This window comes from Hyalella azteca, unplaced genomic scaffold (assembly GCF_000764305.2).
Source record: "Hyalella azteca isolate HAZT.00-mixed unplaced genomic scaffold, Hazt_2.0.2 contig4353, whole genome shotgun sequence".
Taxonomy (NCBI): domain Eukaryota; kingdom Metazoa; phylum Arthropoda; class Malacostraca; order Amphipoda; family Hyalellidae; genus Hyalella; species Hyalella azteca.
The window spans coordinates 300,797-328,780 of record NW_025934572.1 but is presented as its reverse complement, the minus strand read 5'-3'; the positions used below and the strand labels follow the sequence as shown (position 1 = coordinate 328,780).

Below are 27,984 nucleotides of genomic sequence, written 5' to 3'. Positions count from 1 at the left end.
AGTATTATTTTGAAAATGTCTAATATTATTTTGCAAATTTCGGGAATTTTGTGGCATTGTTTCTCATGTTATATCCTATGGTATTTCAGACAGAATTTAGCGATGGCTGACTCTCAGTGTTCAACATCGAGTTTACAACTTTTACGTCATATAAGATGTTAAATTTACGATAAAAATGGTAGGTAATCGGAAGAATAGAGACGTAGGAGGTATTGAGCAGTCTGCATTATCCCCAAGAATTTCTCGTAAGGGTTCCCGAGGAGCGCTTGAAGAACCTGAAGATGAGGTCAGTACGCAATCAGCATCTCTGATCCTTTGCTTTAGTTTACTAATAGACGATTAATTAATTTCATTCCTAAATAAATGAATTGGAAATAAAAAATGAACTTTAAAACTGCATTTGCTTTTGTATATACCTACCTAACTCTGTTCCTGCCTCTAACTTTAGTGACTTCACAAATCACAATCACATGAATGACATGATTTCAGATTTAGAATTCAGATTTCAGGCAGTCAAGGGTGGAATTGGAAATTGGATTAGCTATGAAATTAGCCTATATATCTAATATAGGTATAGGTACCTACTACTAGTCTTGCAGTGAATTTGGTTAGGTTTAGGTATGCTCAAAAATATTTTATTTTATAAATCAATACCGTAAAATGGGGTAACTTAGTCTTAGACCACTTTTATTTTTATAAATGATGCCATTTTTTTACTAGCTAAATTAAACTTGAATTGAAACATGCAAAATACAGGTCTATACTCTAGCTTCACTTTTATTTCTTTTATTTGAAGAATTTTCTTTTTTACCATTGAATTTTAGGTTTGAGAAAGAGTCTGATTTACGGAACAAAACTTTAGTTATATTTCGTTTGAAATTTGTATGAAACTATTTTTTTGAATAGTTATGCTAATAAATAAATAAATTACAACACTTGTTTTGATAATTCATTCTTCTGGCCATGAAAAACGAGTGAAAAAGAAATTTGAAATTAAATTTGTAAATGATCCACCGGTGGTACATATGGCGTTCATTGACAGCTTGTTTTGTGCCACCAGTGGTACATGTGGCGGTTAACGTGTTAATAACCTGGAATATGGTGTGTTTACCCTATTTATGAAGTCCATGCACATGTTACTTTGAATCTCTAATTTTACCCTAAAACAGTCAAATGGCAACAATAACATTTGTCTTTACTGTAAGCTCACTAAGCTAAACACAGGATAGAAAATTCCCTGCTTGTTTCAGAAATCTTGCGGCTCCAATGTGGCAAATTTTTAATACATTTGGAATCTCACGGCCTGATCGTGCAGTTTTGTTAACAATTAGATAGAAGGTAATTCATCTGGAAGAAATCTTGCGGTTCCAGAAATGGGGGGAAAGCTCTAGTTGCGGCCCTAATGGTAGAAGTTTTCCATTCTTGGCTAAACATGTGTTAATGCAGTCTGACTGCTTTGATGTGACCGCAACTATACGCGATCTTCAACAAAACGTTTAGGTTGACTGGTTTTTATTACAATGATTACATTCTGCAGGATATTTTGGTAGGAATGGTAGAGCAATGCTGATAGCAGAAGTTGTAAATTTCATAAAATGACATGTTTGTGAAGTGCAAACCATGATATTTTCAGTCAAACAAAAATTTATGACATTTGAGTGGTAAGATTTCATACCTACTGAAGTTAAATGATATTAGAGCAGCAATATTTCAGAAAAAAATAGAACCATAGGTTGGTAGTAGTGCGCTACATGTAGCGGCCACTACATTTTCAGTAGCAGTAGCGGTATCGGCACTACATTTAAGCAATTATAGCGGTAGCGCCCGCTACATATTCAAGTAGCAATACGAGGGTTTTGCTGCTACAGCGCTATCGCTACATTTATAGATAAAGCCTTTAGATTTTACTTAATAGTATTAAATATTATTTAAAAACCAGCATGATACATACATGATATAAATTATAGAATAAAACTGTACAAAAGATTTCAGTGTAATGTTGTCAACCTCAGCCTGTTACTAGTGTCAACATGTTAGTTGTTACTTGTCAAGTTTTTACCAGTTACCACTTGGTCTTGTTCCATGCCAGCTGCCACCACATGTCCACATCCACATCACGGACATCTGCCTCCTAACTTCAGTTTGCTTACAGTTATTTTTAACACATTTTCTTTTACTCAGCTTCGCGTTTGTCTGTTGTTAACATTGACAACAAAAATTAGCCCACTTCTGATTGCTCTAGATATCTGAAATTTGGCATGCAGGCTATTTTTGCCTAACAATTTCAGATACAATCATAAAAAGTAGCAATTAGAGACCTAAATTAGCTTAATTTAGTAAAGTATATGTATATAGTACTGTCAAATGGGGTAATTTAGACTCCCGGGGTAACTTAGACCACTTTTTGTTTTTTTAACAAAAACCCCCAAAACTCAAAAACTATTTGAAATAGAAAAATTTTGTCAATGAGCATTAAAGGCCTAATACTGAGGCTACATAACACAATAGAAAGATTTAAAAAGTTTGCATATCTAATTGGTTAAAAAATTAAAAATGTGACCCACAAAAAAAAGCTATTATGTATTTAAAGCCTGTCAGAGTACCCCCTCCAATTTTTTTATTTTTTTTTTGTAAAATAACTCCAGGTTTTGATGCATTGTAGTAGAACTCTTCTAGTTACATATGCAAATGACAAATTTTAGGAAAGTGTCATAGTTTGCAAATGGGGGGCGCTGCCCCCAAATGGGGGATCTTAGACCACCTAATGTCAGCCCTGATGGGGTAACTTAGACCGGCTTGGAAGTTGATATAAAATTACCATATATAACATAATTTATGTTCGACAACCTATTAATGTTTTTCTTTGTTTCAGACTCTACAGAATCTCATAAATGGTAATTTTAACTTAATTTCCAAGCCAGTCAATATTACCCCTGGATACCCCATCAGGGCTGCCATTTGGTAGTCACATTTCCCCCATTATGGGGTGGCGCCCCCATTTGCAAACTATGACACTTTCCTCAAGTTTGTCATTTGCATATGTAACTAGAAGAGTTCTACTACAATGCACCAAAACCTGGAGTTATTTTACAAAAAAATATCATTGATTTTACCACCCAGTCTAAGATACCCCAAGAGCTGGGGTAACAAAGACCATCACTTTTTTTTAATTGCATAAAAACTATGAGAGGCAGGAGCCAGCAATTTATGGTGAATGAAGCTAGAGTATAGACCTGTATTTTGCATGTTTCAATTCAAGTTTAATTTAGCTAGTAAAAAAATGGCATCATTTAAAAAAAAGGGGTCTAAGTTACCCCATTTTACGGTATATAAATATAGTATGACGTGCGGGCGCTGATGTTATAGACGAGCAGGCGCTGACGCTGCGTATCATCGATACGTACGTCAAGTCAAGTAAATTGGCTCGCAACTCCGTTTTTCATGTGTAGCAACGGACTAAAAAGGAGAAAATAAAATACTTGAAAAAAAAAACTTTTTAAAAAACACGTTTTTCTTGTGGTCTAAAAAGTAGAAAATAAATTATGGCTCACCCCAAAAAACGTGTGTCGGGCAGATTTATGATTAAAGCAAAAAGCACACAACACACGAATTTTGGAAATTTGATGGCGAACGTACAGCAAAACCCACGTTTTTTGGGGCGAGCCATAATTTATTTTCTACATTTTAGTCCACAAGAAAAACGCGTTTTTTAAACGTTTTTTTGAAAGTATTTTATTACAGTTATTTTTATGGTTCACCTTCCCTACATGGATGTCTACTTTAATCTACCAATCTCAAAAATTATCCACATATATATATATACAGGTTTGGTTGAAGACCAGAGAGTACTTTTTATTTACGATTTTCTTATTGTTCTTTTCGATAAGCCGAACGAAATTTCTAGCTGGAGCTTGGAGATCAAAAAGTAGATTACCGAATGACATTTTATTGCAGTGCGACGTTTCGAATATATCAATATTCATTATCAAGNAGAGCTTTCCAGCAAATCACTTGAGAGGTTAGGGACTAGGGAGCGTGGGACAGCAATTTATACAGCACCACACTTTAGAATAGTTTTTGGCATAAATTTATGTAATCAATTACTGATCTAAACCTGACCTGAAAAGAATGAGAATTATTTTAGTTGAATTTATAAAATAGTTAAACACTTCAATATAAACACACAGTAACACACATAAGAGGGAAAAATGGGACAACATATAAGAGGAACAAGAGGGTGTGCTGCAAAGTAGCCTAAACCACCCCCGCCAACAACGTAGCATGTTGCTTGATTTTACCCCAAACAACCCAATTTCTTCCTATGAACAAGAACAACCTTTTTGCCCTATATCTTGCTATTTGCATTCTCTCACAAATCACATCCTAACTAACAGTCGTAATTCCTACTCTTATTTTGTTTGTAGTTCACAATTTTTTGATGAAAATTTTTGGTATTCGAGTTTAAAATAATTTTTTTCTTTTCAGATATACTGGGACAGTGATGAGGTGAAAGAAGATTGCTCAAGATTATCAGATGCTGCTTCTTTTAAAACACTTCCTACTTCTTCTGAAATGAAGCGTATCAAAGGTTAGCTCTCGAGTTCAGTGTATGATCATTCTGGGTTGGGAAGTGTCTTTACTGTGGAACCTGTGTTGCATCTGTAACCTAGCCTCTGGGCCTTCATGATAGTTTTTGTTCATTTTAATTCTTTCTAGCTCTGTTTTATGATTATTATGATCAGTTGGGAGCAAGTTCCTCTCTAGGCCAAGTAATAATTTCTGAAGTATATAGAAACTCCCGATAGTTACCTGGATTGTCCCTTGAGAGTAAATTAATCATAAATAACTTTAAGATCAATGTTGCTAGTGAGTTTTATTTTCTTTTGTAAGGGACATCTTGCTTGTTCCATCAAGCTACTAATGCTAAAACCTGTAATTTGTTCACCTTGTATTTCCATCAGTCATGCTCAAACAAACCTCCCTTGACTTACTTGCAACCAGTGTTCTGGTGGTTTGGCATATAAATGTGATCACCAATTTCACCATACTTAATATACTGAGCTTTAAAATTTATTATATCATCAAAACCTGTAAGTTCACTTAAATAGACTTGTATATCACTTTGAAGATACGAATTTATTTATACTTCTCAGTCTCCATACATCATTGAAAATTTTCAATCATTTTTCTTGTATCATCCAGAGATTGTTATCTTAAGTACCTGAAATGATTCTTATGATGAAGTGAAGCCATAGGTATAAACATTTTTTATATTACCAACAGGAAAAGGAGCTACTAGCTCCAGCAAATGTTCCCCAACATCCACCAATGTAACGGCATTAGATCAAGGTAAGCTGTATGAGTTGTTGTATGGGAATGTCCAAGTTTATGTTCATCACCATTTGTAGCGTCTCTGATAAAGAATTTTTTTTGTGTTTGAATGTTTATTATGTGGTGTCACTCCATGAGTACAGAACACTTGTTTTTGAGATATTTAAAGTCAAGTTTTTATCTTAAAGTCAAGTTTTATCAAGCGCCTTAAACTCTTGACAAGTCCCAATCTTGTTTGAAACTTACCTACCTTATATACTGTCTGAAATAGACTTCACACTAAATGGGATAGGATTAATAAATACAAAACTTGCCGTAAGGATTGTTTTAGTACAAAGTTTTTTGATAAGGAGCATTGCAAACTGCTCTGGTGAAATAATTTATTCTATTGATTATAGAAAATTTCTTGATGCCGTAGATTGATACTGATTATATATAAATAGATTGTCTGGAGGTAGTAGGGATAATGCTAGGATCCATACATTCTATTTCACTTATTTGTAGATTCTTAGAAATATGCATGTCCAGTAACCAGACTCGAGGATTGGTTAAAACAGTGGCTGTTTAATTTCATGCTCACCTGGACCCATCAGTTGTACGTGAGTTACGCACTCGAGAGTTTAGTGTTTGGGTGCCTCGTGTTAGTAGCAAGAGAATTTGCAAGCCTGTGTGGCCTTTACGTGACCGTCTCTTCTATGCACGTTCAGGTATTTTGTCCCAATCATTTGCTTTTTCTTTTTTAAGAAGGATTGTTGGTCACAAAATTTGATCAATGATGGCAAGAATACTGTCATCAATATTATCATAACTTATGTTACTGAATAGTTTTTACTTAAAATGCATAATTTTTCATATGTTGTCACTTCACTCTCCTGTATTTCAGCATACAGTTATCATGCTATTTGAGTAGTATCTCTTAACCTGTCCTATCATTTTTTTTAGATCCTTCATGGAACTGTTTTCATGATTCCACAAATTTAGTTCCAAAAAACACTTAGTCACCCTTTTGCTTGCTCCTTCTATCTCAATCACGTCAGGAACATATTGAGTGGAACAACATTCCAGAGAATTTCTCGCTGGCAAAGCCTTGTAATTCTTCCTCCCAACAGAAGACAGCTCTTCTAATGAAGGTGAAGAGCGTAGGCCCAGGAAACATAAGGGAAATATCATGAAGAAGTTGCCAAAGAAACACCAGATTAAAAAAGAAGAACATAGCATCGAGACTGTTGATTACGAGCTTCAAAAACCCCAGAAGATGAAGTCTAAAGCAAAAAAACGCATGGTTGAAGCTGATGATATGCGTAATGAATACTCGGCCTCACATGAGCAGACAACCACTGCTGGTGAAGCGTCGGAGGTCACGTTTGAAAGAATGGAGATAGATTTTCAGGTTAAGAAAGAATTGAGAGATTTCATTGCTGCTCAAGACACAGAAATGGAGTCAACAAGGAGCTTGGTGGCTCCCGCTGAAAATGATTCACCACATGTTGATGTTGATGACTCGCCACGTGAGTGCATTGCTAAAATCTCCGCAAATTTATTGATGTTTTTTACTGATTTTTAGAGAATTTACTGATGTGTTTTTATACCCATGTGATTGTTTGTTTGTTTCACAGTGTTTGTGAAACAATCATGTGATTGTTTGTTTCACAAAACAAACAATCATGTGATTGTTTGTTTGTTTCACAGTGTTAAATTTCTAACCTGAATAGACAACATGAACTTATGCACTTCTAACCTGAATAGATAACTAATGCAAAGTATTAGCTAATTTGGTTTGTGCGTGCAGAAGTGCGGGGTGTAAAGCGTGAACGACGGCGACGCAAATCTTGGCTGGAGGAGCGGCGTCGAGCGCGAGGACTGCCGTCCGCAGCGTCCGTCAAGGCGGATAAAAAGGAGATGTACGTAATTATTATGGACATTTAGGGTAAATAATTGTGGTAACGAGGGCAGGAACTTTCTCACGCTGCATGTATGCATTGGAGAATAACATAATAAAAGAATGAAGAGAATGGGAAGAATTTTGAAATTTTTGAAGCGTGATCATACTGCACTTGAGGACCAGGGTTTGTGATTTTTTTTATTTAAAAAAAAATCAAAAAAATCAAAAATCAATGATTTTTTGATTTTTTCATGATTTTTTTGATTTATTTGATTTTTTTTATTTTTTTCAGCTTTTTTGTCTTTTTTGAAGTGTTATTTTTTATGTTGCAATTAGCCTACTAACAATAACAGTATATGGGTCATAATGGATGGCTAAAAAGGGCACTTATTGCCTTCAATAATGGCCAAGGTGGTGTTTACCACTTAGGGATTTTTGGGTAAACAATTATTGATAAGTCTATTCATTAGCTTTGTAAAGTTTGTATGGAGCAAGGTAACGAGCTAAATATTGACCATTTAACTGGCTTCACTATACAACAACACTTCGGGAATGCAGATCTTCTAAACATTGAAGAGTCACATAACAGATAGGTAGCTGATAGCACAGTGCACAGCACTATCAATAGATCTACTAGTTTTATGTCCTATAAATCTACCAGACTCTACCTTCTATATACTTTATACTTTACCCTCTCTATATATATTTTATATATAGTCTTATAGTTGTAATTGTTTTGTTTCTAGTTTTAAATTCACATATTTAAAGATTGAAATAAAATATTTTAATTAGAATACTCGTATTAGGGTGAAAAATCATTCTAATTGCCTAAAAGGTCAATACAATCTCAACCTCTCAATATACAGGGTGGGGCAGAATCGATTGAGCAGTTTTGAGGTAAAATAAAAGAGTAATGAAGGTACATAAAGAAGAAAGTTTATTTTCCTAGAGGTCAGCATAACATACCATTGAGAATACTTATGTTTTGAAAACAATATCTGGAAGATGGGGGCCGTTAGCTGCAACACACTTTGGAGTCATTCTCAGAGGAGGGAGTAACCGTAACAGTGAATTCTGATCGCTATGCTGCAATGTTGCAAAATTTCTTGCAGCCCATGATGGAAAACATTGTTGAAAATGAAACATTGGGAGACGTGTGGTTCCAGCAGGATGGGGCTACAGCTCACACAGCCCGAATGTCACTCAATGTTTTGAAACACATGTTCCCAGACTCTGAGGGGTGATTTACAGTGGCCTGCGAGGTCACCTGATTTGAGCATTTGCGATTTCTTTCTTTGGGGACATCTAAAAGAAAGGGGTTAAGCAGTCGCCCTCACACCCTACCACAGCTAAGGCTGTGAATTTGCTGTAGAAAACTTCCGAGAACGACTCCAACAGTGTGTTGCAGCTAACGGACACATCTTCCTGATATTGTTTTCAACACATAAGTATTTTATATATATATGGTATGCTATGCTAATCTTGAGGAAAATAAACTTTCTTCTTCGTGTACCTCCATTTCTCTTTTATTTCGCCTCAAAACTGTTTAATCAGTTCTGCCCCACCCTGTATAATAAGCTAGCTAACACATTTAAATTGTATATTGTAATCAATATATAACAAGTAGTCAAATAGTTAAAGACCGCTTATAGCCTTATAAGAATTAGCTAAGCTGCTAGCTACGTACAATGTATTGCACACTTGATGCCTCTGTACCAAAAACATTGAATTTATTGGAACCTAATACACACTAAAGGCAACAAGTTTATATACCAATTTGTCACTCATAGTACATTTATACTAAACCATGAATAACAATATCTCAATATAAATTAAAGACTGCCACTCAATATATTTAAATATATGAAAAAATAAAAAAAAAATCGAAAAAATAAAAAAAATCATGATTTTTTTATAAAAAAATCAAGTGATTTAATCACATGATTTAATCATTTTGATTTAATCATTGCCAACCTTGTTGAGGACCCTAGTGACGTAAATATATTGAAGATAAGAAGCAGAATCGAACCAAACTTCTTATTTCGTTGACCGATGAATATAACTATTTGTACTGGTGAAAACCTCACGTTCTGATTTAAATAGTTTTTGAAGGTAATGGAAGTTGTAATTCTCACCTTAACACGAGTGCAATAATCAGAGTGTGGAGTTTAGATCAGCTTGTGGAACCACGTGGTCATGAGCAAAAATTCCAATGCTTTTATGGAATTATTGGATTTTACCTAACTACGATGTAGAAAGGTTTGAACTTTCCTTTGGTAGCTATTTTATGGCTTAAAGCTTTAAAGGCCCTTACTTAATTCACGCGGTATCCGAGATACTTGAATGGTATTTACGCCCACTGAGCTCCAGCTCTGCTTTCATTTAGTGATCAGATGTGTTGAGCATTGTTGCGTATAAGGATATAACATTATAAGCTCAATCTAACATACTGTAAACTTGATCGTGCGCCGGATTCGCATTCTGCAACGAATGCAACGACCATACGTTATCAGATCTTTCACATGTGCTTCCCACCAAAAGAGGTAAAAACTGCAACCAGCTACAGTATACCGGTAATTGTGCTTGTGAACCAAGTTACTGCTCATGCCTTACTGACCTCGTCATGTTATGCTTATCTAAAGGCTAAACGATACCGTGGTGATGGCGTTTCTTCCCGGTGCTTCCTCTCTCTGTAGGATCTCGTGTTGTCAACTTTCTCCCGCATGCCTGATCATCGGAGACTTTTGCGCCAATAATAAATGATGAACACTTCACCGAGGTTGTGGAACTGCATCCAATGAGGAGAATGTTGCTGGATCTGCCGCTGTGTTGCTTTCTTTCTTTCTATTCGGTTCATCTGCTTTGCCCTGGATCTACAGCCCAGTGGATGCTGGTACAATCATCAACTCTCTTAGTGCCGTACTATTAATTCATTATTGAACGTAACTCAACCCCTTATTCAAGTTATTGCGGTCATGCACGTACGGAACTTTCCGCTAGCCAAAGATTTTTAATTTTAACTGGATTACTAAGGAGGGGATTCTCATATAGCTGGCAACGACGTTATTAATGAGTACACAACGCTGGAATAATTGCACCGTCACCGAGATCTTTACTCTGTTTATGCAGGAAACTTCTTAATGAGTGGAAAGAAAAATAGAAGTAACTAGTTTTGAAAGTAAAGAAGGGGTATCACCGAACCTTGTCACTACGAACGACTTATGGAGGGGTCTCTCAATCGCTACTCTATTAGATAACCATTTTCGTCCATGTTAATCGAGCCAGCTCCTCAAAGCATGGACTTTTAAGTGCTTCTCTATTAATACCTGTATTTTTTGTAATGCTCTCTTCAAGTATTTGCTACTACCTTGTACATCCTTTGAGCTAAGCTTACTAAGGCGCACACCGTAGGACTAGTATCTTTACTTAGCCAGAAAATGGTGCTTATGACATTGACTTTCTTTATGACGCTCGAGTGTGATAAATGTATTCGACGGTGTTTGACCCTTTGAGCACCGCATGCTCGTGATATTTTGATCAGTACACCGCTGTGCCAACGCGACATTTGACGTGAGATAGCTCAATCTAAAGTGCTATTAATTGCGGCCAATGAACTAACTATCCCAACATTCGACAGCACGGAGATCAAGAGGAATAATTCAAATTAACTGTGTAAATTCAATTATGTGTGCATAATTAAATTATGCACGAGATCGTGCATGGAAAAGTAGTGCTGGGCAGGAACACTGTCACCGCGGTAGCGTTTAGGCTTCGGATGAGGATAATACCTGCAGTTACGAACCAGTCCCAACTCCACACTCTAAATATTGAACTCGTATTCCAACTAACATGATTATTAAAATTTTCTTGCGTCTTCTAACTTACCGTACCCAAGCAAGAGGTCACGTTTTCACTACTGTCTATGTTTATTTGTGGTCCTTAACGAGATGCCTATTTAAGGGATACTTCCTAACTCTTGTACATTGTCGGTAATAGAATCCTAAAAATTATCTAGATTGGAAAATAGGTATGTATGATAGGATGAGATGTTCGACCATAATATACCGTTAATAGAGTGGAAACAGGTTCAGTAACTCATCTTGCTTCCATTTGTTTCAGGTACGAAAGTGAAGACGACGGAAGTGACCGAATTAATTTTGGGGTTCCAGGTAATTTATTTAATAATACCAATTTTGAATCATTCGTATTTTTGACAATAATGAGTATTAGTCTCGTGTGTCAATGATGATGTATCTTAAGTATTAGTGTTAAGCCATTGATATGTGAAATAGTTTTGTTTTAACCACCACTGGTTTATGTAAGAATTTCTCATTTGCTGCATGATGTGTTGTTTTTTCGTAACTGACTTACCAATAATTTTCTCGGCTATAGTTATTTTTGTACAAGAATGTCTCCTCTAAACATTTTTATTCAAGATCCCAGTTGTAAGGTTTATTATATTGATGACGTAATGAATTATTTACAGGTAGCCGCAGACGCCGTCCTATAACGATGCCTCTTCGTTATCAAGAAGATACTGAAGAGGAGGAGGAAATAAGCCGGGGCGCTGGCAGACCTCGTGGCAATAAAGGCAAATGTCGTCTTTCTGCCGCCACTGGGAAGACGTCCAAGAGCCCACGACAAGCCAAGCGACGTATTTCCCATGCCACGAACTTCGACAGCCCGCGAAGGCTGAGACCCAAACCAATGATGGCAGTGCGCAGGAAAACCTCTATCTTGAGCTGTGAAGAAAACGAGGATGATGAAGAGGAAGAAATCGTCATGAGTGGACGTGGGGGTAAAAGACGTAGCCGCACTGAGGCGATGATGAGTGATGATGAAGATGAATATGATCCCCATCGAGTTTCTAAGAAAAAGAAAGCTACCATAGTTCTGAATGCTGCTCAACGTAGTAAACATAGAAAACAAGGCAAACAGGAGGGTAGTAAATGCAAGCCTCCGCCTCCAAACGAAGAAGGCGATGATAATGAAGAACTGGAGCTGGAGGAACCTGGCTCGGATGCCAAGCGAGGTAATATTACCATAATATGCCTGATGCCAGGTTATCGTTGAAATGAAAACGATTAATCTTATAACTATGCGATAAAAGGAGCTGTGCCTAATATAAAAAATCCAGTATTATGTTCTGTTTGCTTAGTATTTTATTTGATATTGGCATATGAATCATTTCCATCTTCATATTTTCTATGATGTTTTGGTTGAATATGTTGTAAGTACATTACTATATTTATGTGTCAGATTAAATCGAATCTCACGTACAAATTTATTTTCGTAGAAGAAGACCACGCCGAGGCTTCTAAGAGCGTCTCGCCGAGACGCCTGCGCCATCAGCCTACGGCTTGCATCGCCACGGCTCCCGAGTCTGAGGACAAGGAGGAGGAGGACAGTGAAGAAGTCCTACCACGCCGCCGCCCTGCATCATCACGTCGCCTCAGGGGGTCTGACTCCGTCCGGATAAACAAGAACGTGAGAACTGCCTACATTCTTCTTGTGCATGTGATAGCGTCAAATTTTATTAGGTCCTGCTGGCTTGTCGCCGATTCTAAACAAAATTCGCTAGTTGCGTGTTTCAAAACTCCAACTCACTACTCCCTTATTGGTGATGTTGAACACTCGGGCCTCTCGAGCGGCCTGTATTTGTTTTAAATGTCAAGTTAAGTCTAACATTCCTAAGCTTTAACTTAGATTTGCAAATAATTAGAGTGAAAAAAAATGTCATGAGAAAAGTTGATTTCAGCGTAATTAGAATAGGAAACTTGGCCATCATGAAGAAAACATTGTTAAGCAGGATATTTTTCTGCTCGATTATCCCATAAATGTAATGAATATTTTCGGCGTCCATTCATGATTCATCATTATTTACTATAACTACAGTGCCTCTTCCTCGAAACTCTGTTTCTATATTTGTCACTAATTTGTTGTAGCCATTCGTATGTTGCAGCCGAGTTATTTATTTGTATCGGTACACGTGTCATAGTGATGAAGTTTAGTGCACAACTTTTCATTCCCGTGTTTCAGAGCGTTGGCAAGAAGCGCCGTTCTCTCTCCAAGAACAAATCCTCGTCATCTGAATCGTCGTCGTCGTCGTCGTCTGAGGCCGATGATGATGACTATGAGGAGAAAAAATATGCCTTGAGAAAACGCATCCACAAGAAGAATCGAGGTTGGAGTTAATATAAGAACCGCATGCCTCAGTTGGTGCCCACACTAGGGAATTAGTTCGTTAGCTGTAGCAGGGATTATTTGTTTGCTTAATTTCAATTCAACTCATAGTTAGTAGGTAAAATGTGTTTACTGAAAGCTGATCTTAACCCTCCGATGTTTAAACTGTGACTTTGATCACTTATTCAGCAATTTACAGGAAATTCTATTTGATCTTTTCCAATGCGATCAGTTTGATATTAACAAATTCATGTAACTGGTCTTGATTGATTTAGTAATTACAATTATTCGCTAATCCATGTTTTAATATTTTGGTATCATTTTTTTATACTTGCTATATGTGTGCAGTTTTACGGGAGCGTGGTGCCCGTCATAGGTCTCGAGTGTCAGCTTTCATGGGATCGCCAGCCCGCAAACCTGTCGCCTTCAAACACAAGGTCAACTCCTCATCACACAGTTTTCTTGATATTAAAGTTTGACATTTAGACCGGTATATCCGTATTAGGTAAATATTTTTCATGGTGAATCAATTTTCACAGTGATAATAATATAATAAAATACATGTAATTCTCAATGTAACCGTGCGTTTTTTACTTCAGACTACGCACAACAAGAGCTCGACTAGCAAGAGCAACAGCAGCAGTGATGACGAGCACAGGTTTGAGGAGCGTCGTGCCAGGAGCAACGCTAAGGCGCGCAGCACTCTCTTGCCCATGAACATGAATGAGGAAGACATGCAGCGCGGGGTTATTAGGTTAGATTCTTGACTCGTCATTCCAACGCGTTTGACTTTACATTTGTCTTTAAAAATATACTTAAACGTTATGAATAACTATCATCATGAATATTAATTGACGTTTTGAGATGCGTTTTCGTTATTTGTTAATTTTTCTTTTATGCATGTTTATTATGTATACTCTGTGTGCCAGAACTTATTCAGTAATATTATCGGCAGTGTTCTTCATATTTCACGTGTTTTTAATATTTCAGGGAGCGTTCGAAGATCGGCTCGAGCTTGGCGGATGTGGAGCCGATGTCCATTGATCGGGACATTACCTTCAGTAATGTTGGTGGCTTGAACCATCACTTGCGCCAGTTACGAGAGATGGTTGTCCTGCCTCTGCTCTACCCTGAAATTTTTGAGAGATTTGGAATGACGGCCCCAAGAGGTGTTCTCTTCTATGGCCCTCCAGGTGATATAGACAGCTAGGTATATTTTTATTTCATCTCATGAAATTATTATTGAAACGAAGTATTTACCAATATGTTTTTTTTTCACTAAGCAGTGAAGTGAATCTCGTCGACTATACATTAAAACATATCAAAAACCCTTGGTATTTCGCTTCTTTAATGATTTAGTATCGGATCATCAGACACCACCCTTAGGTGGTCTTCCAAAGGGTTCATTACATTAAGCTAGTATATGTATGCTTGGCTCGTCTCGGATTGATTTAAATTACATCATGCTTATTAATTGACGTACTAATGTTTCAGGGACTGGAAAAACATTGATGGCTCGAGCTCTCGCAAACGAATGCAGTATTGGAGAGAGAAAGGTTGCTTTCTTCATGCGAAAAGGGGCGGACTGCCTCAGCAAGTGGGTGGGCGAGTCCGAGAGACAGCTTCGACTTCTCTTCGATCAGGTTTGTACTGATTTAGCTGCAAAATTTCCTTTTGCTTGATGATACACCACTTTTAGTATGAATTTTTGTTCTCGCTGGTAACGGAGATGTCGCCAAATTAGAAAGACTTAGAGAACATTGGATCAATTGTGAACTATTTTACCATGAAAGTTTTTATACGATATGCATAAATTGTGTACAATTTTCGTGAATAAACTATATATTCTACCATACATTTTCCACTTTAAGAAATTTCCAGCCTTTTTATTGAAATCGTTTCAAAATGTATACCGTCAAACGGGGTAAAAAGGGACGATTTTGAGCGTTTTTTATTAATAACTTCTTACCATGAAACATTCCTAAACAAGTTTGGGCTCATTTTAAAGGTCTTTGCAAGGGCTCTCGTATGGCATCTCCAAAAAAATTCCATATGCTATTTATAAGGTGCTAGACGCATTATAAAAGGCTCCTGAATTAATCTGGAAATGGGGTAAAAAGGAACACTTGAAATAAAACTCAATTTTAAACATCTGAAGCATGCAGAGTGTACTCATCTATTACTAACAGTACTCTGTAGTCCTTCTCTTCCTTTGTAGATGATGTAAATGTAGAATAAATGAAATTTTCTGCGATTTTTACTTGGTTTTTCTTCATTGATATAATATTACCTTATCCATACATTACCATATTATTAATGTGATATTACTGTCTCCATGGACATGCCATTGAGCATTAACAACGACCTTGTCTACTGCAAGCTTCATATCAGCAGCCATGTAGCATTTTTTCTGTATCTGTAAGCTTACAGGATGGTTTGTAATTTCGCACAATTTTAATCGAGTCAAGTGATTTCACTATAACAAAAAAGATTGTAAAACATACCTGAAACGGGAAGGAATATTTTAGTGACAACCATCATATTTTTTGGAGAAATAAATCATAGTTTAGGTTAATTACTTTTCATTCTTTGTTGCCCAGTGCGGCAGTGCTCAATTCTATCTTTGACATTCTATGCACAATTTTGTCATGACTGATGCAGTAATTTTGTATTAAGTGAAATTTTTTTCACTGAGCGAGGTAAATATCATTAACTGGAGCCTTTGCTTACCAAGGTTCTACTGAAAATCCAATTTTAGGGGTGTCCCTTATTACCCCGTTTTGCGGAAATGGCTGCCATTTTCTCTTAGAATGAGATATGCAAATTCTTTCAATAACGTTTTTAAGCCAACACTAGTGTGCAACTTTTCTGTAAGTAAAATTTTTCAATACTACAAATATTTTTTCTGCTACAGACCTTAGCGGAGGTACTTTTCCAAAATCTCACTTTTCACACTTTTTTTCAGGGATTTTTTAGAGGTGATAAATGTATGATTTCTCAACTTGCTTTATGCTGCATAGATTTTGTTTTTAATTGATTTTTTCATTAACTGGAGCCTTTGCTAATCAAATTTCTACTGTAAATGCAATTTTAGGGGTGTCCCTTATTACCCCAGGTGGGTGTCCCTTATTACCCCGTTTTGCGGAAATGGCCACCATTTTTTCTTAGAATGAGATATGCAAATTCTGTCAATCACGTTTTTAAGCCAACACTAGTGTGCAACTTTTATGTAAGTAAAATTTTTCAATACAACAAATATTTTTTCTGCTACAGACCTTAGCAGAGGTACTTTTCCAAAATCTCACTTTTTGCACTTTTTTCAGGGATTTTTTAGAGGTAATAAATCAACTTGCTCTATGCTGCATAGATACCGGTAGTAAAAATGTTAAACTTTACACCACTCTTTTTAGTTTTGCAATATTTTTATTAGTTTAGCTGCTACTACATTTCTACAAAATGTGGGAGGACTGTCCCTTTTTACCCCGTCCGTCCCTTTTTACCCCGCCCGTCCCTTTTTTATTAGTTTAGCTGCTACTACATTTCTACAAAATGTGGGAGGACTGTCCCTTTTTACCCCGTCCGTCCTTTTTTACCCCGCCCGTCCCTTTTTTACCCCGCCCGTCCCTTTTTTACCCCGCCCGTCCCTTTTTTACCCCGCCCGTCCCTTTTTTACCCCGCCCGTCCCTTTTTACCCCGTTTGACGGTAACTTCTCGTACTGTGTTTATACAGCGTTCAATTTGTTACCAGGCGTACCAGCTGCGTCCGTCCGTGATCTTTTTTGACGAGATAGACGGTCTCGCTCCCGTGAGATCGTCTCGACAAGACCAAATACACTCGAGCATCGTGTCCACATTGCTGGCCCTGATGGATGGCCTGGACTCGCGGGGGGAGATAATCGTCATCGGTGCTACCAACAGGATTGAGGCTATCGACCCAGCACTCAGGAGGCCTGGGAGGTTTGATCGAGAACTCTGCTTCCCTTTGCCGTCTCTCCAGGCAAGTCTGAGAAATTGCGGTACATAAAGTGTAATATTACGTTTTATAAATCTAGTATTTCGTGTGGGTTATCAAAAGAAGGGATTAACTGTATAACATAATTCGTTCTCTTAGTTGGATAGATTTGTAAAAATGTTTAAGTGGGGCAGTTTATTTACTGGATTCAAATAAAGGCTAAGTTGTATTTATGGATTGATGTTCAAACTAGATATGCACTAATTTGTAATATATACGTTCACCAGATGATAAAATTTCTTTGTGTTGAAAATTCTCAATCTAGGTAGTGCTCGAATCAAGAGAAATTTCTGTATTTTTGTAAGGAAATGCCGGAGTACATTATTTTGTTGAGGAAAAGTTTTTTTTTATGTTTTCATGTATTTCACCCCTAAAGTTGAAAATATGTTATAATTATTTTTCATCTGAATTGTCACTCAATTCATTTGCATTATCATATTGCAAATCATTTGCAGGCTCGCAAGCACATTTTATCCCTGCACACGAGCAAGTGGCAACCTCCGCCGACCGATAAGCTGCTGAATTACCTAGCGGATCAGACATCGGGGTACTGCGGAGCTGACCTCAAGAGTATGTGCTGCGAGGCCGTCCTTGCCAGTCTTCGTGAACGTTACCCGCAAGTCTACGAGTCCACCGTCAAACTTCAGCTTGATGTCAATTCTATCAACGTAAGTGGCCTTTACGAAACTGAAGTGTCTGCCACTTCATTTTTTTAAATTATATTTTAAACTATTTTTATGCTGAGCTACTGTACCTTGATGCCAAGTATAATTGAATTTATTAATACGGCATTTCATAGTATAAAAGACCAAACATTGTGTCTTGGAAATTTTTTTTACACCATCTATTTGGATGATATGATCATCAACATCATTTTTGTATGTGCCTCTATCCCCATGTAACAGTGTTAGGATATCATTTAGAAATATTAACTTAACGTCTTTCCTAAGTGAGACAGTTCGTAATCTTTCTTGGCAGTTTATTCTGTTATGAATGTTGTGCCCTTCAACTCCCATACTTAAAGATTTTCTAACCCTATTATCCGTGTTGAAAAACTTCATTTTTCCTGTACAGTAATTCTGTTTCAAAATTTTTCCTGTACAGTAATTCTGTTTCAAAATTTTTCCTGTACAGTAATTCTGTTTCAATTTTGATGCTTCAGGTGCGACTCCATCACTTCCGCAGCGCTCTGGGCCGCATCGTGCCCGCGGCGCAGAGATCGCGAGGCAACGTCGGGGAACGACTTCGACCTGAAGTTCGGCCACTATTCCAGGCGACGTTGCAAAAAATATTGCACCACTTATCTCAAGTACGTCAAGTGTATTTTTTAGCAAATAGTTTTATTGCACTATAATTTATTTCTTTTGATATTTAGGTATATTGCGAATGATCTCATAAAGTATGAAACTGACCTGGCCTTAGGATTCAAGGACCAGCATTATTTTTTAATAATATTTTGTTCCTTTAACTCTATATTGTGATCATTATAATCTATAACACATTTCAAAACCGCTGAACCAAAGTGAAAGTTTTTTTACTTTTAATTGGGAGGGCGACGGCATGACTTGAGTTTTCCTTGCAGAGTTTCCCACATGGCCTGACTCCAAACAACAGCGGTCATCGTCGCGTGCTCTACTCGAGCTTGACTTACAGACCACGCCTGTTGATATCAGGCAACGGTGATCAGGGGCAGAGCAGTGATTTGGGCCCGGCTATCATACACGCCATGGAACGCGTGCCTGCACACGTACTCGACCTTGCATCGCTCTATGTTAACTCCTCTCGAACTCCTGAGGAGGCTGTCACGCAAGTACGGTTTATTGATGTCACTTAGTGAGCTTGTTGTCTAGCCGCATGCATATTTCTTTATCGGCGATTATGCATTGTTGTCCGTTTAAACAAATGAAACTGAAGTGTTCACTTAATCATTTTGGATAAAAAAGGGATACCGGTACTCTTCAATTCCTTAATTATAGTAAATTTTATTCGATATTCCATTTGATGTGCTCACTCCATCTTAGTTAGGATCTAAACTCGTTTCTTATTATATATCTCATGAAGGTTTTTTTGTCAACAGATATTCCACGAAGCGAGTTCACGTCCTCCATCAATAATTTTTATGCCTCGCGTGGATTGCTGGTTTGAGTCAACGGGCGAGTCCATCCGGGCGACCTTCCTGTCACTTCTGGAACACCTGAAACCCTCCACTCCGGTGCTGCTTCTGGCGACCACTCACAGACCTCTGGCTGAAGTCGATCCTAGAGTGAGAACTTTTACTTGAGATTTACCTTATCATTTTTCTTTTTTTGCGTGTTAGTTTGTTTTCTTAGATTCCTATGTTAGGAGACCAAACAGAAGAACATTTTACTTTATTATTTAACTTCATTATTTCTTCTGGCATTATTTATGTTGGTGCAAAATTTGTTATTTATCTTTGCGAGCTTTTGTCTCAGTTAGTCTTCATATTTTGCGTTAATTGAAATTCAGTTTGCATAGTGGATGTGCTGTATTTGAAACTTAGCTAATTCATTGATTCTAAATTTCTAGGCCTCGGAGCTTTTCAACACATACAACGGAGAGGTGATAGCATTAGGCAACCCAACCCGAGAAGAGCGTGAAGAATTCTTCAGACCGCTCTTCTACAATCACATGGTCAAACATAAGAAGGTAAGATCGCATTCAGGTTTATTTTCCTTCGAAACTATTTAATTTCTTGTCGGACGAAATTAGTTTTTCTCGCCAAACTCAATAATTCCATTGGATATTATACCATATGTAATAAATTGCACTACTGACATAAACTCGATTTAATCACATATCAGCTGTTGCTTATTAATTTTGAAGGAAACTAACAAGCTAATATTCACTTATCAATAGCATTTCATGCTGGTTTTCAGTTTGTGGAGAAAGCTCTCCTTTCAATACAAAATTTTTCGTCATTGCCTCTTTGTGTTAACTTTTTCGAGGTAGCGTAGCGATATTTAGCGCATTTTCTCATCAATGGTAAAAATGTCCTATTATGCTCGTCATGTCCGTCCGTCTGTTCGTGACTTCATGTTTTCGTCGACGAGAAAATGCCCTTTCTGTCACTCACTGCAGTGAGTACTGAGTTCTATTTTATCATGTTTTGCTTCAGGCGGTAGTACGGAAGCGTGTGCTAGAGACGCTACCGATCGCTCAAGTAGCTGTGTCGAGGGAGCTGAGCGAGAAAGAGCTTCAACGTCTCATTGAACTGGAGGAATCCAAGCTCCGAGAACTCAGGATATTCCTGAGACAAATTTGCGCCAAGCTTGCGCGAAACCGACAGTGAGTTAATCACAATTTTATGGTAATTTCATTTGAATGTTGGTATAATTAATTCCTTGATTAGCTGCTGAATTAGTTAAGAGTTTGTGTGAACGGCAATTTGAAACCGTTGCGATTTCCTTTCTCGTATTTTTGTAACTTTATCATTATAATAAGTTTAGTTGCGGATTTTGCTCACAAAAATGAACCCTAACTCACAATAAAACTTGCCAAAGTTTTTGGGCGGTCTTTTCCAAATTATTAATTTGATTCGTTACCCAAATTCCAGATTCATCACATTCACGGAGCCTGTAGATGTAGAAGAGTTTCCTGACTACCGATCCATCATCACTAAACCCATGGACCTGGAGACGATGATGTCCAAGATAGACAGGCATGAGTACACGTGTGCGCAGGACTTCCTTAATGACATCGAGCTCATCTGTAGCAATGCTTTAGAATACAACCGAAGGTTCTCGGCAGATGGTGTGTATATTTTTTACAACACTTCTCTTTAATTTCACTTCTTGTTGTTTGTCTGCTACAAATCTTATAATCGATATTTAACACAATTCTGATTGTCCAATTGATCTGAAATTTTGCACACTTGGGTAAAGGCGGTGACAATGCTAGAACAAATTGACAATGAATAATTTACAAAATTGAAAAAAGCTAAATAATTTATTGTAATACTCAAAAATAAAATTATAAATTCATTGCACATGTGTAACATCGGAAACACTGGTCTCTTTAGAAGTGTTGTCTTTAAAAAGTATTTTTTTTAAACGCATATTAATTACAACTGTTCTTGGAGGTTTGGAAAATGTGCTAGATAGGTTTTTTCCATGTAAATTATTTTAGGTTTCTTTGACAGGTAAGTCAATTTATTGTTTTAATAGCATGATTAAATCATTTTTTAATGATTAGCACTTTCTAAATATGCGCGGCAACTGTTTTCCCGCTGCGTGTCAAGTTCTGTATTATATCTTGATTTCTCACTCTGAATTTATACTTTCATTCTGACCTCAGGGAAACATATTCGGCATTCTGCTTGCGCTCTCGTCGACACAGCCCATACTCTCATCAAGACTGAGATGGATACAGACTTTGAAGATGAATGCCAAAAAATAAGAGAATCAAGGAAGAAACGGAAAACTCAAGTTTCTCATTTGATTCCCGAGTTTGTGTACACAGATCCACCTGTGCCCGCCCAGGTTAGGAATAGCGCTTAATAGTTATTATTGCGCTGCTTAATTCTCAGTGTTCTACATTGATATATCCGTGTTTCCTATTCTATAGTTGTTGTAATTTACTATGTCGACAGTGTAAAACCTACATTGCTTTGTTTAGCTCTTAATGTCATATATTTATTGTGCATGATCAAGTAGCTGTAATGAAGCTTGTATTCCAGGTTGCTGGTAATGAAACCAGCACCAACGGCAGTTCCAGTGGAAACGGTGACAAATCGATCATTTTTCAACATCCTACTCCTAAGAGAAAGAAACGGCGATATAAGTGGTCTCGCGGCACGCTTCCAGCTTTGAAGAAAAGGATTAGTTCAGACAAATCACTCGAGTCGACAAAGAATGAAGAAAATAGTGCCGAAGTGACACCTGAGGTTGATGAATCAGTGAGGAGTGTGGACTCCACTTGCTCAAACGACTTTTCTGTTAGTACATCTTCCAATACTTACCGTTTTGTTTGAGGTTACTCAAAAGAAGAGACCTATTTATTTTGTAATATCTTGCAGCTTGGTTTATTTATTATCCCTTAAACTCGATATTGCAAACACGTATGCATCAAGCATAACCCAACTGCAACTTGATGGGTCAGTTGTCCATGTGTATAATATGATTCAAGTTTACTTCCACGCTTGTGATTGTGACATTCTAGATAATAATTGTAGTATTGTCGATCGCAATTTTTAGTGTTGTCATTGAAGTTTGATATTTATTCCTTAATATTGATTATATTGAAGTGAATTAACAACGGAGTCCCAAATGTTCTTTTGTACGTGCAGGCGCCTGAAAAGTGTGCAATGCAGCTGTGCAACGGCGAGCTGAGTGATGACGTCGAGGCCTCCGCCTCCGTCCCTGTGCAATCTACTCTCGCTTCATCCACCACGACGGGCGCCGCTGACACACCCTCTGCGCAAGGTATGGTTCATTATATTACAACGCTGTGGTGGCTGCAATTTGTCATGGTCTATTGAATGCAAAGTAACAGGTTTCTTTGCTTCCTGTTCTAGCTTGGACTTAACTTGAGTTCATGAACATGAACTCTAGCAACACTTACCCATGTTGCTGCTGTTATGAAATACTTTGTCATGTATGAAACATTCATCTAGCTGAATTCATTGTGGTGCTGTATTACTACCGATTGTGAATTTTAATGAGAAGTCTCTGGTTCTTGACGTTGGTTACGCTTTTCTTATGAACTATTCTGTAGATCTTGCTTGCATCATCCCGAATGACGTATTTGTATCTTCCATTATCCTCATGTTAATTTTGAGTGGAATTTGTTTACTATAACTGGCTTCCATTGCCTGAAATTACTGGATGTAAAAATTAAAAACTCGTTTACTTTTTCAGTTGCTTCCACTTCTGCTGCAGTTGCATCTACCTCCAGAAATTTCACGCTGGATCTGGAGCATGAGCAGGACACAGGTTGGATTTCGTTTTATTTTTATCACGTATAACAATGTTAACTTGACAATTGCTAAATGCATGTATCGAAATAATTTACTCTGACTCACTTTGATGATCTTCAGATGATCCTCTAGTTTCATCAAGCGAGCGCGACGAGGAGAGCAGTGCTAGCAATGGTGTGATCGACTATTCTCATCTTGATGCCGTTTTCGAAAGCTGCGTCTCAGCTTCCGCAGAAGCGGACGTCAGTCAACTCCGCCAGTTGTACACCAACATCTTCAGGCTGTGTCAGAAGCATGCTTCCGTCAGTGACAAAGCCCAGCTATTGTTGGTAAGTCTTACCAGTCATGCCTTTTAGTAAGATCATTTTCTTGGTGTTAGTTCCCTATGTAGCGTCATTTCATTTCATTTTTAACTTGATAACTCCAAACTATGATATATTTTCCCGACGAATGCCCGCCTTTCGATGATGCACTGGAATATGTGAGAGCGATTAATACAAATGCTATGATATGCTTTGAACACTTTATTTATCAGCTTTCGAAGCCCGACATGATATTGGGCGCGAGATAGCTTCATCTGAAGCTCTAGTACTTGAGACTAGTGAACGAAGTCGATTGTTTCTTCATCTCATTTTTCTATAGTTATGTATGTACAAATACAGGGGTTGGACAAAATAAAGGAAACGCCTCAAAGATTGATATCGTAATTTTTTAATACATTACAAAAATGAAAACATTACATATTTTTATGATTTGTTGATTATTGTTGCTACTAATTGATATTTTATCCATGCACAAATACTATTAGTATATATTTTTGGTGTCTATAGCCTAACCTATAATGGTAAACCTTTAGGACTTTCAAAGTGGTAAAATTAAAATTGTTGGTGCCCAGATGGCAGGTGCTAGTATGACAGAAACTTTCCGAATGATTGACGTTTCTAGATGTACTTTCTCAAAATTAATTATTGCATTTGAAAGAGAAGGTAAAACGTCCTCAGCCAAGCACAGGTCTGGCCGAAAGTCGGAGTTATCTGAGAGAGACCTTCGTTACCTAAATCGAGCTGTGAGAGACAATCAAAATATCACGGCTGTTGAAATTACTGCCGACCTCAATGGACACCTACAGAACCCAGTTTCCGTAAAGACTGTCCGCCGAGAGCTGAATAGATCTCGATTCTATGGACGAACTGTAATTAGAAAACGTTAGGTTTCAAATACAAATAAATGCTCCAAAGCGTTTAAATTGGTGTAAAACCTCCAGAATTGGTTCCCGAGCAGTGGAAAAATGTGATTTCCTCTGACGAATCATCGTTTACCTTATTTCCAATTTTCGGCCGAGTTTATGTTTGGAGACAGCCAAAAGAGTCATTTAACCCCAACTGCCTCCTCCCAACCGGAAAACATGACGAAAATGAATATGTGATGATCTAGGGGGCTATTTCGGAAATGAATATGTGATGATCTAGGGGGCTATTTCGTAAAAATCCGGCGGACCAATGATTTTTCTCCATGAAAGAATCAACAGCCGTGACTATTTAGGAATTTTGGAGGACCAAGTTCATTTAAGAAGAGTGGAGGAACACTATCTTTCGCGGTTTCGCCCCCTATCCATACAGCTGAAATTGTTGAGAATTGGCACGAGAGAAATTTTAATGGAGTTGAGCGCCTCATTGGGCCACCACAATCACCATACCTGAATATTATCGAGTATTTTGGTTGATTTTACAGATGTAAATCAGAATTCGATTCTCGCTGCCATCGTCTTGAAAAGAGCTGGAGGGAGTTTTAACTGAAAAATGAGTTGAAAATCCTTTGGAAAAATTCACATTTTTAATGAATCAATACCTCGGAGATTTAAGGCTGTAATTGCCGCAAAAGCTCGATCTACACCTTACTAGAATATATTTTGTGGATTTCTCAGGTGTTTCCCTTATTTTGTCTAACCCCTGTATTCTCATCAATGATTCTTTTCAATAGTTATGGAATTTTATCTTTTTTTACGTTTAACTTACAATTTTAAGCATATTTTTTGCGCTCAAAAGATTACATAATATTTAACCCTACTGTTTTTCCGTAATTTTCTGACTTTTGTACCATAGAAACGCTTGGCTTAAAATGATGCTATCATCATTAACTATTTAAATCGAGTCCGAATCTGGGTCATGATGACCCAGAACTATGGATCACCCTTTCATTTTGTATATAAACAAATATTTGTCATTTTTAGTAAATGTTTTCTGTCTGTGCAGGAAACGGAGGCTGAGATTCGCAAGTTTGTCCAGTTCAAGAAAACGCCACGGCAATGAAAAACGCTACTACCAACAGATAACGTTCTTGGCCCCTTGGGATATAAATGTTTCTAATGAAAAAATCACATTTAGCTAATTTCTGTCCCGTGGTTTGTTTAGTGAGATACCGATAGCTAAACTTTGCTTGTCATGCTAAAACTTTGTTTGAGCTTAACTATCATTACATTTCTTATGGGTTATGGCCAGATATTCTTTGGAATAAACAACTTTTTTAGTTTAATTTCAGCTGCTTTTTGGAGTAGGTACCGTGTTTTGTGACTTAGTGCATTGAGCATAATTAATTATATTTCTGAAGAATAGATTTTGTACTTAAGATGTGTCCAGCCGTACGAACCCAGAAACCGTTTCTGGCGAGCTTAGAGAGAAATATGGTTAGTTCGTATGCTCTTTGTTGATTCAAGACTAATATTTAACTTGATGTAAGATTCCAGGCTGTATAGCTGTCACTGCCGGTGTCTCCGTTGCATAGTATAAGGAAAAGTGTACCTGTGTCTTGGCACGGCGTCTGTGTGTGACAGTTTCTATCTCTGAGCTATTTTATTACGTACGTTGTAAGCGTTGCGGTAAGTTACGCTTATTTATTTCGGTTCCACTTATAATGTGGCTTGATCAGCATATGATTCGGTATTAAATATATTGTATGTTGATGCATGTGCAAGAGATATGTTCCAGAACTTCATTTCACTTTCGTTATATTCAACTTTGCGGCGTTCTCATTCTGACATTTCAGGAATTTCGTGCCTAATGAAATCACTGGATCGAATAGTTTTCACATTTTTTTTCTTTTAGATTAAGAGTATACCGACATCTCGTTCCTATAAGGTATTTAGAAGTCTACCAACGGTCGAATACTCGAGTTGGTTGGTTATTACGTGTCTGTTAACTTCTGATAATACTTCCATTTTGTTGCCAAAGATCAAAGCTTTCCCTTGCGTTTTCCCGAAAAGTCATAAATCGCCATGTGTTGTACCTCATATGTGAATTTTGTCCATTTATCTTAAGATTTAAAACCTGATCAACACCTTTGCTCATATAGGAAATAGCACCATGCCATTCACCTTGAAGTTCGCTATTTCTCTCGTGTCTTCCTTATTTTCCGCCATTCACGAATGATCTCTTAAGCTACATTCATCCTTGCAGCATCGCTTGAATATCTCTGCTCTTCATATCCTAATTTACGTGCGTTAATCAATGGATTTGTGTTTTTTGCTCAAAGCTTATTGTTTGTAGACGGAATTTGCTGGGTTATTTTAGGTTTAATTTATATTGTAGGAAGTAAAGATGTTATTTTGACTATTTTGTGACTATGCGTGCCGGCAACCTTTGTTTATTCCACTCGCAGAGGGTTAGAAGACTACAGCCTCGTATTTTTTTTGAAGAGCCTTGTTTGTCGGTTCCTTCGGATTCTCCTGACTGGTACACCTAACAGTTCTTCATTTTTTTATCGCCTTAGTTATTATTTTTTTTAGGGAATGCTTTTTTACTTGTATTGTTTTGCTAGCTAGAATTTCAGCTCCTGACTTATTTTGGACTTGATTGCGTTACTTATCTTGAGATTGCATGTACTGGTTAGATTTATTTCAATAAAAACTTATTTTTTATAGTAAAAGTTGACCTATGAGTATCCGTATATGTAATTAACCAATACTAGAAATTTGGTTTCATTCATCTTGAACTTTCAAAATTTATACAATCTAAGATCTTGTAGCCAAAATTCTCGTACTTTTGAGCTACCGATATTATATATACCAGAAATGTTGTCTATTAAACTGTGTTCATCATCGACTGCCCAACTTTTTTACTTTCAAATAAAATATTAACGAATTATTGTTGTAATTCACACCCACTAATGCTTGCTCCAGTTTCTTTATAGCTGTACTTATTTTCCAATGTGTCAAAAAGTTTGATTCATATCTAGTAGGAAGAATGGTTAATTCTCTTGAACATCGGGGAAAATTTTCGTGATTCATTTCATGTCAAATGGCAGGCGACGTTTGTTGCACTTGTGGTTAGAAGAAAGAATGAAGTAAATAACATATTAAACCGAATTTATTCAAGATAAATGCTGACAAAAATCTGTCTTGGTACCTCTATAATAGCGGTTTCAGCGTTTATTAGGCCGTAGGCCTGTCACTGATTCTTAACATCGCAGAACAGCCACAGCTTGTTGCGGGCTTGAACTCGCAACGCACTGCTACAATTCTGCTGTGCTTAACCGCCCGGCCTCCTCGTCGATTCTGACCAGAAACTGGCGCACAGAGCCGGGATCGAACCCGCGCCTCTCTGCTCCAATCCTAGTACTCTGAACTGTAACCACGGGGCCACCCTG

General features: G+C 37.4%; 1 protein-coding gene across 4 annotated transcripts; it reads left to right on the top strand.

Annotated features, from left to right (window-relative positions):
• The first annotated feature begins 26 nt into the window (after positions 1 to 26).
• LOC108682163 (ATPase family AAA domain-containing protein 2) lies at positions 27 to 27,482 on the top strand. Of its 4 annotated transcripts, none has more exons than XM_047879969.1 (28): positions 27 to 286; positions 4,486 to 4,588; positions 5,284 to 5,349; positions 5,925 to 6,038; positions 6,444 to 6,839; positions 7,121 to 7,232; positions 11,333 to 11,382; positions 11,700 to 12,245; positions 12,510 to 12,700; positions 13,253 to 13,397; positions 13,745 to 13,833; positions 13,996 to 14,150; positions 14,387 to 14,589; positions 14,891 to 15,039; positions 17,145 to 17,393; positions 17,864 to 18,076; positions 18,571 to 18,717; positions 18,991 to 19,218; positions 19,486 to 19,671; positions 19,956 to 20,075; positions 20,545 to 20,714; positions 20,983 to 21,179; positions 21,723 to 21,907; positions 22,105 to 22,362; positions 22,714 to 22,849; positions 23,285 to 23,359; positions 23,464 to 23,672; positions 25,596 to 27,482. In XM_047879969.1, exons 1-28 carry the CDS (start codon positions 176 to 178, stop codon positions 25,650 to 25,652), a joined length of 4,860 nt encoding a protein of 1,619 aa, XP_047735925.1. In that variant the 5' UTR covers positions 27 to 175; the 3' UTR covers positions 25,653 to 27,482. The 4 variants fall into 4 exon arrangements, with proteins under 4 accessions (XP_047735925.1, XP_047735924.1, XP_047735926.1 ...); XM_047879968.1 differs by having other exon boundaries at positions 6,441 to 6,839; XM_047879970.1 differs by lacking the exon at positions 5,925 to 6,038 and having other exon boundaries at positions 28 to 286.
• The last annotated feature ends 502 nt before the right edge of the window (positions 27,483 to 27,984 follow it).

Coding starts and splice junctions, on each gene's coding strand:
- LOC108682163 (XM_047879968.1), top strand. CDS start 176: ATGGTAGGTAATCGGAAGAATAGAGACGTAGGAGGTATTGAGCAGTCT. Junction 4,589..5,283: donor TGAAATGAAGCGTATCAAAG/GTTAGCTCTCGA, acceptor TATTACCAACAG/GAAAAGGAGCTACTAGCTCC. Junction 19,219..19,485: donor CTGAGGAGGCTGTCACGCAA/GTACGGTTTATT, acceptor TTTTGTCAACAG/ATATTCCACGAAGCGAGTTC.